The sequence below is a fragment of the Pteronotus mesoamericanus genome, unplaced genomic scaffold (assembly GCF_021234165.1).
Source record: "Pteronotus mesoamericanus isolate MK-2021 breed Mesoamerican mustached bat unplaced genomic scaffold, CSHL_Meso_final contig_52, whole genome shotgun sequence".
Lineage (NCBI taxonomy): Eukaryota > Metazoa > Chordata > Mammalia > Chiroptera > Mormoopidae > Pteronotus > Pteronotus mesoamericanus.
In genome coordinates this window covers 211,522-226,064 of record NW_026555189.1, presented here as the reverse complement: position 1 = coordinate 226,064, position 14,543 = coordinate 211,522, and the positions used below count along the sequence as shown (strand labels likewise).

General features: G+C 47.8%; 1 protein-coding gene and 1 pseudogene across 1 annotated transcript in view; one reads left to right on the top strand and one right to left on the bottom strand.

Moving 5' to 3' along the window:
* ATP2C2 (ATPase secretory pathway Ca2+ transporting 2) overlaps positions 1 to 14,543 on the top strand; it is a 60,346-nt gene that overhangs the window by 6,280 nt on the left and 39,523 nt on the right. The window contains exons 2-3 of the mRNA XM_054579113.1: positions 10,834 to 10,944; positions 12,903 to 13,019. Of these exons, the coding sequence (XP_054435088.1) occupies positions 10,834 to 10,944; positions 12,903 to 13,019 (228 nt within the window). The remainder of the gene's footprint in view (positions 1 to 10,833; positions 10,945 to 12,902; positions 13,020 to 14,543) is intronic.
* LOC129075304 (double homeobox protein A-like) lies at positions 1,268 to 1,944 on the bottom strand (annotated as a pseudogene).

Below are 14,543 nucleotides of genomic sequence, written 5' to 3'. Positions count from 1 at the left end.
CTCTGGGCACAGCCTGTGCCCACGCTGTGCCCTGCCTAGGGCTCTTCCTCGCTTCACCTTCCTGAGTTAGCATCTGCTCATCTGCCCTGACTTTCATTTCCTGAGCATCCCCATCACTAGGAGGCTCCCTCCCCTCCCTCCCCCACTCTGCCCCAGGCTTCATCTGCCCTGGTTTTTCCCTCTTTGAATCATCAATTCTTACTGGTTTAAGATTCAAAAAGGTGCAAAAGGGTGTCCAGTCAGAGTCCCTCACTGCCTCTGTCTTCCAGGCCCAGTCTGAGGTGTGCCTTATAAGCAAATACGCATTCTTCTCCTTTTTGCTTTACAGAAGGCTAATGTGTTACGATATTGTGTGCCTTTTTTTTTTCTTCCCAATCTATTGCTAGTGGCACTGTCCCTTGGGAAAACTGATTGGCAGTGTCTGCTATAACTAAAGGGGTGTATACCTGTGACCCAGCGGTTCTACTTCTGGGTATGTGCCCAGGAGAACTAAGAGCTGATATCTGCTCAAAGACTGTTCACAGCAGTATTATGTATAAGAGGCCACACTAGACACAACCTAAGTGCCCAACCACATGTAAATAATTAAATCAGTTATGGGATATCCATGCAATGAATGCTTGAAATACTCTACAGCAACAAAAGAGAATGAATTACAGTTATGGAACCATGTTCATGAAGCAGCACAGATGAATCTCGCTAAAATGACATTGAATAAAAGGAACCAGACCTAAGAATATGTAAGTATGGATTCGTTTATATGGGGTTCCAAAATAGGCAGAACAAATCCATGTTGATAGAAGTCCCAATGCTAGTCAGCTTCCGCAGGGTTTCAGCCAGCACAGGGCACAAGGGAGACCCCTGGGGGCCGGAGCATTTCAGTGCTGCATCCCGGAGGGGTTCCTCGGGTGCAGGCACGTGCAGAAAGGTACCCAGGTACACCCTTAAGACTGGTGCACATGACTGCATGTAGGTTACACTTCAGTATGTAGTTAATGTTTTCCATATAGGAAAGTTCTCATAAAAAACTTTCATGATATTATTCTTTTTAAAGATATGAATTATTTTCATGGTCCTGTACACCTGCTGAACTGTGGAGCAGGCTCCGTCGATAGGGCTCTGTGGTGCCTTGTTTCTGTTTGCCTCCTGAAGTCCTGGTTGACCGTGTCCCGATGGAGGTGTATTGAGAAGGGTATTTTCCTAGGAAGAGTGAGAGTGATTTGGAGCCCCGGTGGATGACATGAAATGCACTGATTTGTCTTTTGGTTCATCCTGTTCTGGCTTCAGAGAAATGAGATAGTTGGTGATGAGAGTGGTGCCATTGGGCGTCATTTCTGTACCTTGAATGCCCTTGTGTCAGAGATCTTGTTCCTGGCCTTGTTTCTGCTCTAAATGTTCATCATGCTCTTCTTTTCTCTGTATGTGGAATCTAGATCTTTGATTTTGAAACCAAATTTGGACTCTTGACTCTGGAACCCCATTTTCCTCAGCAAGCTGCTCTCTGGAATCAATCCCAGGATAAGGGCTGTTTGCAATGCCGCGGTGTGTAATTAGGAGGAAGTGTAGATGGTACGATACCATCTGCCTTCTCTACTTTGAACCTTCTCTGCCGGGTAACCTTCATCTGGGCTTGCTTCTAAGTCCTTCTTCAGTGCTGATTCTTCCTGGACTTGGTGCCTAGCTCTTCGATTCTGAACCAAATCTGGATTCTAGACTCTTCAATGTCTATTTCTAAAGCAAGCTTTTGCTTTAAGTGTAACCTGGGTAAGGTTTTGATTGAATGCTTTGATGTGAATTTTCAATGGATCTGCTGTGAATTGGGTGTAGCTTTGTCTACAGTTCATTGTGTGTAGAGAGTTGTCTTAGCCATGTTGGAAGAGAGAAGCCTCAACATTAACCAGGAGTTCATGATGGTAGTTCAGTGGCAGCATAGCATTTCATGTTATGGTGGTACCATGATTAATTTAGTTCTTTATTAGTGGATACGTGTGTTGTTTCCAATATTTAGTTGTTAGAAACAATATTGCACTGAGTGACTGAACAGATACCATCCTGCAGTAAGAATCTGTGAAAAAGAAATTGCTAGAACAGGTCCATTTTCAACGTTGATGCTGCCAAGTTGCTCTCCATTAGGACTTGTCCTGATCAGGCCTGCCCCCACCCCACCGCCCCCAGATGAGAGGCTCTCTCTCCCACCTCCTCTCCCTAGCACCTCAAGTTACTGACTTCTCGAACCTCGCCTATCACATTGGTGAAGGATGGTATATACTGCAGTCTTTTACACATGTGCCCCTGATTTTAAGTGAGTTTGATTATCATTTCATGTTTCAAAGTTACTTATCATAACCCTTCTCTGAACTCTTGGTTTATATCCTTTGCCCATTTTTTACACTTGTGAACTGTTGGTCTTTTCCCATCTTCACAGATGAGAACACTCTATTTATTTGGGAAGGGTCCGCTTTGTCAGGGCTATGAATTTCCCCCGCTGTAGTTTTTATCTGCAGGCTGAGAGTGCAGTGCTTTTTGCAGAAGACAATCCCATTTTTATGGAACAAATTTATCAGTCTCTTCCTCCATGACATCTGGTTTTGTCTTGAACTCAGACAGTCCTTTCACACTTTGAGATTTTTTTAAAAGTGTGGTCCATGGTTTCTTCTGGTACTTCTATGTTTGTTTGTTTGTTTGTTTCCTACTAGTCCTAATTCTTCTTTTCATTGAACTTGCTTGTATAATTTTTCAATTTAGGGTGGGAACTATGTCTGCTTTCTCAAGGCAGCAGGCATACAGTAGCTTCTTGCACACAGTGAGAAGCTGGTGAGTGGACGAGTGAGTGAGAGAAGACTGTGCCTGGACCTGGCCGGCTGTACTGGCCACAGCACCAAGCATTTGCTCAGGCACCACCAAGATAAACAGTGTAGAAGATCACTCAGTTGGTTAGAGCATCATCCTGTTATGCCAAGGTTGTGGGTTTGATCCCTGGTCAGGGCACATACTAGAAACAACCACACATATAAGAAGCAACCAATGAATGTATAAATAAGTGGAACAACAATTCAATGTTTCTCTTTTCTTTAAAAATCAATCAATACATTTTTTTTTTAAAGTACATGCTTTGTAACCCATGCCTTAGCTTTCTAACTGCTGCCCCCTTAGGCTGTCTGCACATACAACTATTCTTGACAACTTATCTGCCACTCACCGCTCCCTCTAGTCCTTGTGTGGCTCCTAGCACGGGGCATTGAGACCTACCAGGCAGCTCAAAGCTTACCTCATCTTCCCACCCTTCCACAAACATTTTTAAGCACCTTCTATTTGCCAAGCGCTGTGCTGGGCACTCAGGGGTAAGTGGGGAAAGACCAGTCACTTCCCACTGAGGATGATGGTCCAATGCTGGAGGTTAAGTGGGGCAGCAGTGAGCTGGGCAGAGCAAGGACTGGGAGCCCGGGAGCTCAGACAGCTGGGTTCCTTCCCGGGCCTTACGGTGGATGGTGTGTCAGTTTCCTTGGGCTGCTGTAACAGACAACCAGACTTGGCACATAAAACTGCACATGTTCTTTTACAGTGTCAGAGATCAGAGGTCTCAGCAGGTCTCAGTGGGCTAAAATCAAGGTGTCAGTTAGACAGCATTCCTTCTGGAGTCTCTAGGGGCAAGTCCATTTCCTGGCCTTTCTTTCCAGTTTCTGAAGGCCACCTGCATCCCTAGGCTCATGGCCCCTTCCTTAATCTTCAAAGCCAGTAACCATACCCCCCTAGCTTCTGCTTCTATTCATACATGTCCTTCTCCAACCCTCCTGCTCCCTCTTATAAACAAGGACCCTTGTGATGATATTGGCCCACCTAGGTCATCTAGAATCATCTCGCCATTACAAAACCCTCAACTACGTCACATATTCAGAGTCCCTCTTGCCACGTAAGGTCACATATTCACATGTTCCGGGGACTAGGAGGCGGCTGCTATTTGGGAGCATTATTCAGGTTCAGCTCATGTCCTGCTCCCTCTGCTCTGCTGGAAGACCCAGAAGTCATGTTTTGTTGTTTCCTTTCATCTGCACAACACACAAAACACACAGAGACGTTTTCTCATCTTTTTATAGAGCAGTGATGGGAGGTGCTGGCTGGGGAGCTGGCTGGTTCAGCCATTTCTTCACTTGTAGGATGGGCATAAAAACCACATCCACCTCAAAGGGCTGCCGCGATGACCAAATGAGATTGTGCAAGTCCAGTCCTGGGCGGGATGTCTGATGGCAAACATTAGCTGTTATATCTGCTGTCTCATTAGTACTGATTGCTGTAGCTAGGGCTGTGCTGTTTTATCATCATTATGATATTAGCTGTTCTTGGATACCCCTTCATTGTCCATCTCCTTCCCTTGGCTGCCCAACTTCTAGAAAGACTTGGGGGCACCCGCTGCCCCAGGCCTCATCCTCACTTTTCCAGGAAGCAAAAGAACCTTCCTTCCCTGCGTGGACTCCCATGGCTCTTGTGGGGCCCTGGGCACTCCCCGCCTGGTGCTCTACCTGCTGGCCTCGGGCTTTCCTATCTTCCAACACAGCAGCCCCTAAGAACAGAGCTTCATGGGGTTGCTGTTTGAATGCATCTCCCAGCCAGGTGTCCTCAACTTAGCTCTGGCTGCATGTGCGAATCACCTGGGGCTGTTAGGAATCCTGATGGCTGAGCCCCACTCCTCAGTTGGCCTGGGGACAGACCACAGCAGGTGCATTTTTACAAGATCCCAGTGGTTCTCCACCTTTGGAGTCCCTGCTGTTATAACCCACAGTTTCAGGACGGGGAGATGGAGGCAGCCAAAGTGAGGTTTTAGACAAATCCGTTTAAGGAGTAAATGTTTGTATCGGTCAAACACGGAAGTAATCACTGGGGTCCAACTCAGTCAGTGTTTGAAATGAACCAAATCTCTGAGCCGGATGGAAGGGCAGAGAAAGCTGTGTTCTGGCTCAGGGAGGCCAGTCCACCGCCAGGTGCCACCTGCTCACTTTCTCAGCCAGCTCATCTCTCAGCGGTGCCATGTTTGCCCTGTGCGGTTCCCTCCGGAAGCCTCCACTAGGTTAAATATTGGCACTGAGTTGGCTCTGCTTGCTGAAAACACTCTAAGACGTCCCCACTCCACACTATTTCCTTGGGGGTCAGGAAGGCCCCCCTCACTATTGCCTGCCCTGGGACGCAAGCGTGGGTCTCTGTGCCATGGGCCAACCATAATTGGGGGGTCACAAAGCAGGCACAAACGATCACATACTATGCGATTCCATTTACGTAAAATATGCAGCGTAGGTAAATCTGTAGAGACAGACAGCAGATTGGTGGTTGCCAGGAGCTGGGGGCCGGGGAATGGGGAGCGACTGATAATGGGGGTGGGGTCTCCTTTCGGGGTGATGGAAATGTCTTAGAACTAGATAGGAGTGACAGTTGGACAACACCGGGAATGTGCTCAGTGTCACTGAACTCTTTAAAATGGTTAATTTTATGGTATGTGGATCTCACCTTAATGAGAAAGAACTTTATAAAAAGGAGACACAAAGGCTAAGGGAGGGGCGGTTCCCCTGAACTGGGGTTGACAGGGGCGAGAATCGGGGTGGCCCAGAGGGCGCCCAGCCTCCCCGCCGTGGGCCACTCTCCTTACCAGTGGAACATGCTGTGATTCCAACCAGACAGACGATTATGAAGTGTGTGCTCTTAAGGGGGAGAGAGGGCCACACCTTAGCGCCCTGAGTGGGTCACCCACGTGTCAGTAGGGGACAGAGGCCACGTGCTCAGCTCCGGGTCCAAGGACTCTGCTGTCTGAGAACGACAGCCGTGCGCTGAGACCAGCCCTCACTGGCGAAGTTCCAGCCCGGGGCCACACCCCAGCAGCCTGGGAACCTGGCGGGACCTGGGAACCTGGCGGGACCTGGGACCCCTGGGGCGCAGGTTGAGAGGCAGAAGGGAGGTGGAGAACTGCAGAGGGCGAGTGTAGATGACTCGTTCCTGAGCTTCACTGTGGCCGCTGAAAGGAGTGAGTGTGGCCATCCGCGGGGTGTAGCCCAGGCAGGGGGTTCTTTTTAAGGTGGAAAACCTAAAACAGTGTTGACATCCTCGTGGGGAGAGAGCGGAGACCAAGGAGAAGGCAGGCCGCCGGGGAGTGGGGCGGGCAGAGATCCAAGACCTCCGGGTAGTTCAAGGTTGTGGAGGGGGTTCCTATCTGTGGCCTATAAATGGCTTAATTTTTTACTTTATTGAGATGAAATTCATATAACATAAAATTAACCATTTTAAAGTGAACAATTCAGGGACATCTAGGACATTTACAATGTTGTGTGACCACTGCTTCTAGTGGAACCGCCACGAGAGGGTTCCAGAACATTTTCGTCACCCCTGAGGGAAACCTCACGCCCATTAGCAGTCACTCCCCAGTCCCCCTCCCCCAGATACTGGGGGTTAGGAAGTCAAGATAATGTGTTTTGAGAGGACACGATTCAATTCATAACATAGTATGAATCAGCACCTCCTTCCATTTTTTACTGAATAACATTCCGCTGTATGGATAGAGCACCTTTCATTCATCCGTGATTCACTGTTGGCACAGGGCTGTTGTGCATGGTGCTGCTAGGAACATCCATGAACATGTACTTACTTGGGTCCTTGTTTTCAGTTCTCTTGGTCACATTCCTGGAGTGTGTAGGTGTCTTCCTACTTGGGGCTCAGACTCTGTCCCCACGGCAGGAGTCCCCTCAGCCAGACCCACCCCTTCCAGGCTGCCTGTCCCTGTCCCTGCCCCACCCCCCTGACCCAGCCACACAGACTCCGCAGCCACCTGGCTGGCTCCCAGCTCTTGGACGGCCCTGTGCCTTTCAGAGCCCACGGGTTCCAGAGAGAGGGCGGGGACGCCTACTGGTCTGGACCCACACGGGCAGGGGAGTGGGTTCTTTGATATTTTTGTTGCTGTTGATCTAGATTTTATTTATTGTGGTAAAATATATATAACACTTACCATCTTAACCATTTTTAAGTGTACAGTCCAGTGGCATTAAGCACATTCACATCGGTGCCTAGCCATCAGCTCTATCCGTCTCCAGAATTTTTTCATTGTCTCTAACTGAAACTCCGTCCCCATTAAATATTAACTCCCCGCCCTCCTCCGCCAGCACCTGGCAGCCACCATTCTACTTTCTGTCTCTGTGGATTTGTTTGTTCTAGATACCCCATTCAAGTGGAATTGTACAGTATTTGCCCTTCTGTGACCGACTTGTTTCACTCAAATACTGTCCTTGTTGTAGTGTGTGTTAGAATTTCCTTCCTTTTTATGGCTGAACCATATTCCAGTGTATGAACGGACCACCTTTTAAAAAATTTTCTGTTGATGGACCTTTTTAAAAAAGTTAAAAAATAGAGAAATTATTTGGGATCAGTGTCAAATGCAAATTAAGGAGGACTTAAAAAAATAGAACTCATGATTTTCCTTCCTGTAGTTATAGCACTTATTAAAAACACATAGATTCAAGTATTTATGCATTTTAGACCCCCTTGTGGAATCCCTGACCTCTCAGAGAAACTCAGTCCCCAGCAGGACAAGGTCACAGAGAGAAGCCATCTCTACCGGGGCGGGGGGCCCCCACGCCCCTGAGTCCCTCAGATTCTTTAGGTTGCTGGCCTTCTGTGGAATATTTACTGAATACACCTGCCATTTGTGAGGCACATTTACCAAGTTGGGATTTTTTTTTAATTCTTCACAACACCCGGGGGACACATTCCCACTTCTGCTTACAGGGCTGGTCAGTGACCGCAGGGTTTGAACCTGGTCTGCGCCATTCTAACCTCTGCGCTCCTTTTGTTTTACCCTGCTGCTTCCTGTTCTTGAGTTTCCTAAATGTAGTTGAGCCACCCAAGCAATGTCATCATCACTGCATTTCCAACCAAGCGCTGGAGGCCTAGTCCCCACAGCAGGTACTGAGCTGGCATTTCCTGGGAGCTCACAGCGGGTCTGGGCGGCACCAAGCCATCGACATGCACGCACTTGCTTGATTCTGCAAAAGCATGACCAGGCAGACATCACTGTCCCCATGCTGTAGATGAGGAAATTGCAGTCAGGTGAACTGAGGCTTGTGACTGAGAGTGTGTATCCAGTCACCCGTCCAGTGGAACCAACTGCATGTGCATTTCCCATGGCGTCCTGAGCTCTGATTGGCAGATGCTCGGGGAGCTGCTCCTGAGTACCAGACACTGGTCTCACCTTCCGGTGTAATGATCACTTGCTGTTGATTGTGTAGGTGACTTCGAGGAGAAGTCCAGGATGCACAGAGGGTGGAGCAGGTTGACTAATCTGGTCTGGGAAGACATCAGGACAGACTAATCCATCTCTCTCAAAAGTGGAGCTTGTTGCCTTTAGTACTACTGACACTTTTGCTCCAGATCATTCCTTGCTGTGGGGGGCTGTGCTGTGCATTGCAGGGTGCTTGGAAGCATGTCTGCCTCTACCTACCAGGCGCCAGCAGCGTCCTCGCTTCCCAGTTGTGATAACCAAATGTGTTTTCAGATGTTGCCAAAGTTTCTTGAGGGCAAACTTGCCCTTGGCTGAGAATCCCTGCTTTAGAGTATGGTGTGGCAGCCACGAAAATGTGCGTGGGCCTCCTTCAGGGTCACTGGAGGGGCCCATTTCTACGGGGACACAGGACTCCTCCAATGGACAGCACTGTGTCTCAGGAGCCTATGAAGTGGGCTTTTAGCTGGGTGTGCTGCTGCCCCAAGCAAGGCCAGGATTCTGTAAAAGGGACACAGGGGATGGGCATGAGGTGGGGTCTCCTGAAGCCATATTGAAGACTGCTGGGTTTTTCTCCTGAGAGCAACTGGAATCTCTCCAAGTGTTTCATGCATGGTGTGTGTCTGTGTGTGTGTATGAGAGAGAAAGAGAGAGCGCTGGGGGTGGGGGAGGGGACTGGATTTACTTTTCTCAGGGGCACTTGGGATGCTGTACAAAGGGTGACTCAGGTGTGGTCAAGGCCGGAAAGAATTGGCAAGACCAAGACCAGCCATGGGGGGCAGGTCCTAAAACCCCAGGACGCCTGTCTGTGGTGTGAGCAAGAATTGAGCACTTTATCTGGTATGGTGGAACCAGTTCTTGAGAACAAAAGAAACATTCTGTGTCATGCGGTGAGGCAGGATTTTCTTAAAAGCAAATCTTGTGTAGTGACCGTAACGGCGACTCAAGGAAAGCCCATGGCGGTGGCGGAGCCTGCTGAATGACCTCAGTAATCGCTGCTGTGTTTCCCGGTCAGCGGCGTAAGTGAGGAGCATGCCCTGGAGTGGACGTGGTTAGCAGAGCATTGCTAAGCAAGTCAGGCACTTGGGAGATCTCCTGTGTGTCTGGCAGAGTGGGGCGGGGAATGTGCTCTGGCAAAAAGAGGAATTTGCCACCTGTCTTCCAGCTGAAAGAAGAGGGAAGACATTAGCCAATGCCTTTCTCCCCTTCCTCCTTCCCAGAGCCCAGCAACCTGGTGGAAAAGAAAAAGATGATTATCATGTGCTGGGTATAGGAATACTCAGAATAATCTGGCAAAAACACTTCATGCTTTCCCGATTCTGAGGTCTCCTCTCTGTTATAGCATCCCATGCCCTCCGGGTGTTTCATATGGCTTCTTTCCAGGCCTGTTAGATGCCCAGAGCTCAGCTGAGTTCCTCCCTTTTCTTGGGTTATTCCATACAACAGGCTGTGATACCACCTGTCACCATCAGGGGGCACACTCTACAATATGCTGCATGCTTGATTGAGAATCCCAGAAATTCAAGGTTCGGTGTTGTAAATGTGTAAATGGCTGCCCTGCTCTGTCACCTTTGTAAGTTCCAATTTTGTTAAATAAGGCTGTTTTAAAAACAGATGCACCGGTATTAGGCCAACAACCGGAAACAACCCAAGTGTCCAGCATTACTATTTATCTGGTGGGCGTTATGTTCCAAGATGCCTGGTGGATGCCCGAAACCTTGGATAGCACTGAATCCTATACATACTAATTTTCCCCATGTACATGTATACCTCTTCACTTAAAGGAAGCACTTTATGACCTTTTTTTTTTTTTTTTGGCATATCTGAACTGCCAGTATCACTACTATTATGCTTTGGGGCATTCGTAAGTAAAATAAGGGCTACCTGAACACAAGCACTGTGATACAGGGACAGTCAACCACATAGCCAAGACGACAGAAGTGACTAACACGTGCGGTGTGCATACCGCATGGATACACCGGACAAAGGGATGATTCATGTCCTAGGAGGAATGGAGGGAGCTGGCGTGAGATTTCAACACACAACTCAGAACAGCAAGCACTTAAAAACTCATAAATTGCTTATTTCTGGACTTTTGTATTTAATATTTTGGGGCCATGGTCGACTGTGGGCATCTGAAACCATGGATAACAAAGCCAGGGGTTGGGGGCGCTGCTGCTGCTGCTGCTTGTTCAGTGGAATGCAATGCAACCATGAACATTAGCAAACCACCGCTGCGCGCTGCGTTCTCCTGACTCTCACTAACAACACTGAATGAAAGAAACCAGATGGGAAACAGGATGTATGACATGTGACCACTGGCATAAAGTTCGAACCCTGGCAAAACCAGTCTGTGACAGAGATCAGGACGGCCGTTCCCCTTCAGGTGGTTAGGCAGCACGCAGGAGCTTCTGGGGGCCTGTAATGTCTGTGTTCTTGTTTTGGAGGCTGGTTATGTGGATCAGTGGCTGAGAATTCGATCTGTACATTTAAGGTATGTGCATTTTCTATGTGCACATTATACCTTAAAAAGACACATCAGTACCAAACTTCAACTTGTTTAACGGCTCTCCTGCTTTTTTCAGTTTGATGAACAATGCGAGTTGAAAGCCATCGAAAAGGAGAAGACAGTGTTGGCTCTGCCACCCAAGGAGGCAAGCAAATGCCACAAAGAGGATTTGGCCGAAGCATTTTACGTAAGCATTGAATTTGCATTTGATGCCAGTTGTGGGAAAGTTTTTAGATGAAGAAAGAAATACAGAGTTCTGAAAGCTGTTTTAGGATTCTGTGCTGTAATACATTTTTATTATCGTTGTTTAAAGTATATGTATGATACTATGGAAGTTGAGCCATTCTGATTTCTCATGTGGAATATTGTCAACCTTGATGTCAACAGAGCTAACTCTCATGAGGCCCTTACTAGGGAACAGGTGCCCCGCAAACGCTCAGCTACATGTTTCTCTTGATCAGAGACCTGGAGAAGCCGTAAACCGTGCAGTTCCACAGCAGCACAGCCGGAGGCGAATCCAAAGCTCAAACTCTTTATCCTCTCCTGTTCACAACCTTCATCTTTTATCATCCTCTATACTGCCAATTACAGAAACGAAATTCTCACAAGTTTCTCAAGGGAATTTGAATTTTTAGCCAGTACAAAACAAAACAAACAAAACAAACAAAAAACCCAAAACAAAAAACCACACCCACTCCAAGAAGCGCTCACTTGAGGCTAAAAGATGCGGCTTATTTTAAGTTCTTAATTTTCTTTACCTAGGAAACTGAGCAAACACAATGTGTTTATGTGTTTACTCATAACCAACCACACATGGGGAAAGCAAATAAAACTTTACTCATAAAATGGCACATGCCACTATTTTGAGGAAGTTGCAAGTCAGTGTTTCAGGCCTGTCTTTGCTTGAGGAGAATTCAGAAGTCTGCTTAAGCTCAAATCCTGCTTGTTAGTATTTGGAGAGGAGAAGGAAATAATTTTTCCTTGCCTAGACATTTTACCCTACCTAGAAAATGAGCTTGAATTTCTTTCTCTATTGAAAGACATCTGGAAATCGATTCAGATTTCCCTGTCACCTCTACCACCTGGCAGACCTGCCTCGTCAACTTTTTAAAAACAAGAATACCTTTGTAGCAACCAGAACAACAAAGTTTCTGTATATAATTACGGACTCAAATGAGCTATTTTAATGTTAGTTTGTGTAAAGAGCCTGAAATTATGTCTGGCACAATGTGTACATGATATAACCATGTTAGCTATTCTTGTTTCTGGGGACAGGCCTTTTTTCTGTTGTTTTTTAAATTTTATTTTTAGCTGTGGTAAAATGCACAACATAAAATTTACCATCATAAGCATTTGCAAGCATACAATTCAGTAGTGATGAGTGCATTCATGCTGTTGTACAACCAGTCTCCAGAACTCTTTTCATCTTGCAAAATGCTATACCCGTTGAACAATAACCCCCATTTCTGCCTCTTCCCAGCCCCTGGCACCAACCCTTCCACCTCTACGAATCTGACTACTCTCGACACTTCAAATAAGTGGAGTCATTCATTATTTGTCTTTTTGTGACTGGCTCGTTCATTCATGGATGAACCCGTGGGCTGCTTCTCCCTTTTGGCTATTGAGAGTAATGCTGCGATTAATGCCTGCAAATATCTCCATGAGACACACTTCCAATTATTTTGGTTTTCCTACACCCCCCGGAGTGGGATTGTGAGTCATGTGGTAGTTCTATTTCATTATTTTGAGGAAACTCCATACTAATTTTGCTACAGTGGCTGTACTGCTTTATATTCCTAAGGCCATTTTTTTTTTGTTTGTTTTGTTTTGTTTTTTGTGCTTTTTTTAAGTAGAAAATGTGTTTCTGCAGTTCTGTTCAACAATTGCGCTTCCGGAAACTTAGGCCTGGGGTTGTGTTTTTTCTGCTGTGCAGTCTAACTGAGAAAGAATGGGACTATGGCTTTTTTTCCCTCTTTCTGCCCCTGTGCGCATGTGGTCTTTAAACAAGTCCCCTCTTCTCCGTGGATGGCCTGTTTTCCTCGCCCGTCGTGCAGGTGGCGGGCCTCCACAGCGGGGGTTCTCTGAGTTGGGCCCCTTGGCACTGCTGGCCCACCGCTGAGCTTGTGCTTGGCCGTCTCCCTCCAGGTGGACTTGCAGAATGGGCTGTCAGAGTTCTCGGTGACTCAGCGCAGGCTGGTCCACGGCTGGAACGAGTTTGTCGCTGACAACACTGAACCCATGTGGAAGAAATATCTCGATCAGGTAGGACCACAGGCCTCACTCCCTGCAAGTGTAACTGGGGAGAGTGGGGCGGCCTTTCATTCTTTGAATATTGACTGAGGGTGTCCTTGGACCCGTCCCAGGGCGGGGGCAGCTGTCCTGCAAAGACAAACACGGCTCCCCATCAGTCAGGCTGCTCTTCGCCCACAGGAGGGAGAGCACCACTAACTCCCCAGGTGGCCATCGTCGGGTTAGTAGTTGTTATTTTCATAGAGGATTTTTTACCTGCTAGGCACCATGCTAAGTACATAAGTAAACATTAACTTTATCTTCCTCCTAATCCCCATTTTGAGATGAGATGGGTGAATACAAAGACATTGAAATATTGCCCCAGGCATATGGGTTGTCAGATTTGGCAAATAGAGACACAGAACGTCCTGTTAAATGTGAATTTCAGATAGATAACAACAAACAATCTTTTAGTATAAGCGGATTCCAAATGTTGCGTGGGACCTACTTAGACAAAAAAAAAAAAAAAAAAAAAGCTTCTTGTTTATTTGAAATTCAAATTTAACTGGGTGGCCTGTTGTATATCTGGCAACTGGAACTCAAAGTCACACAGCAGTAAGTGGGGATGCTGGGCAGCGAAGCCAGCCAGGCACGTGCCTCCAGGGCCCCTGCCCTCCTGAACCGCTGCCATTGGAGCCGGCAGGGTGCTGAATGGAGGGCACACAAATCAAATGCCTGGAAGCCACTGGGAGGAGGAAAGAAAAATTTGAAATAGACACAGCTGCAAGTTCCAGTCTAGAAGTTAACATCCACATTACCCACCCATACCAGTTCAGAAAGCCCCAGTTAGCAGGTAGAATTTTCCAGATACCTGAAGGCATTCAGATTGCCTTGGTTTCCCCTCCCTGGACTTCTGCACACCCTCCTCCCACCCCTGCTCCCTGGCTTTCCCCTTTCTTGTGACCCCTCCTACCCCCCTCCCAATCCAGGCTTCATGAGGCTGCCTTCTATTGGCTCAGCATTTAAAGCTTTCTTGACTGCTTGGTTCAGGGACCAATCACAGTGCTCCTTGGAGCATCCTCAGCCTCCGCTCTCCCCCAGGCCCCACCCTGCTCGTTGGTTGGTTCTCAGTGCACTGGTGATGTCATCCACTGATGCATGTTGGCAGCAAAATAGTCTTCTGGGTGTGAAGGCGGCTCTGGCTAGCCCAGAAGCTTCCTGGAACCCCAGTGTTGGAAGAAGGCAGGGGAGGTTCCTGGGAGTGGAGCTCAGGGAAGGAGGCTGGCGTACTGGCTGTGGGGGACAGTTTCCTGCAGCTGGGCCTCCCCAGGTCTGCCCTGCCTGCCCCTGCCACTAGGACCCACCCTCCCAGTTCCCCAGCCACCCTCCTTCCTGCCTCTGCCCCGTCAGCACCGCACACCAAGGGCTCTCTTCCAGCCTCTAGCCAGGGCCTTTCCAGAAATAAAATCTCCCCGCTGTCAAAGAGTAGGGAACATATTTATTCACCTTAACCTTGACAGTTCAGGGGTCCCTTTGCGGGAATCCTTGCAGGATCAC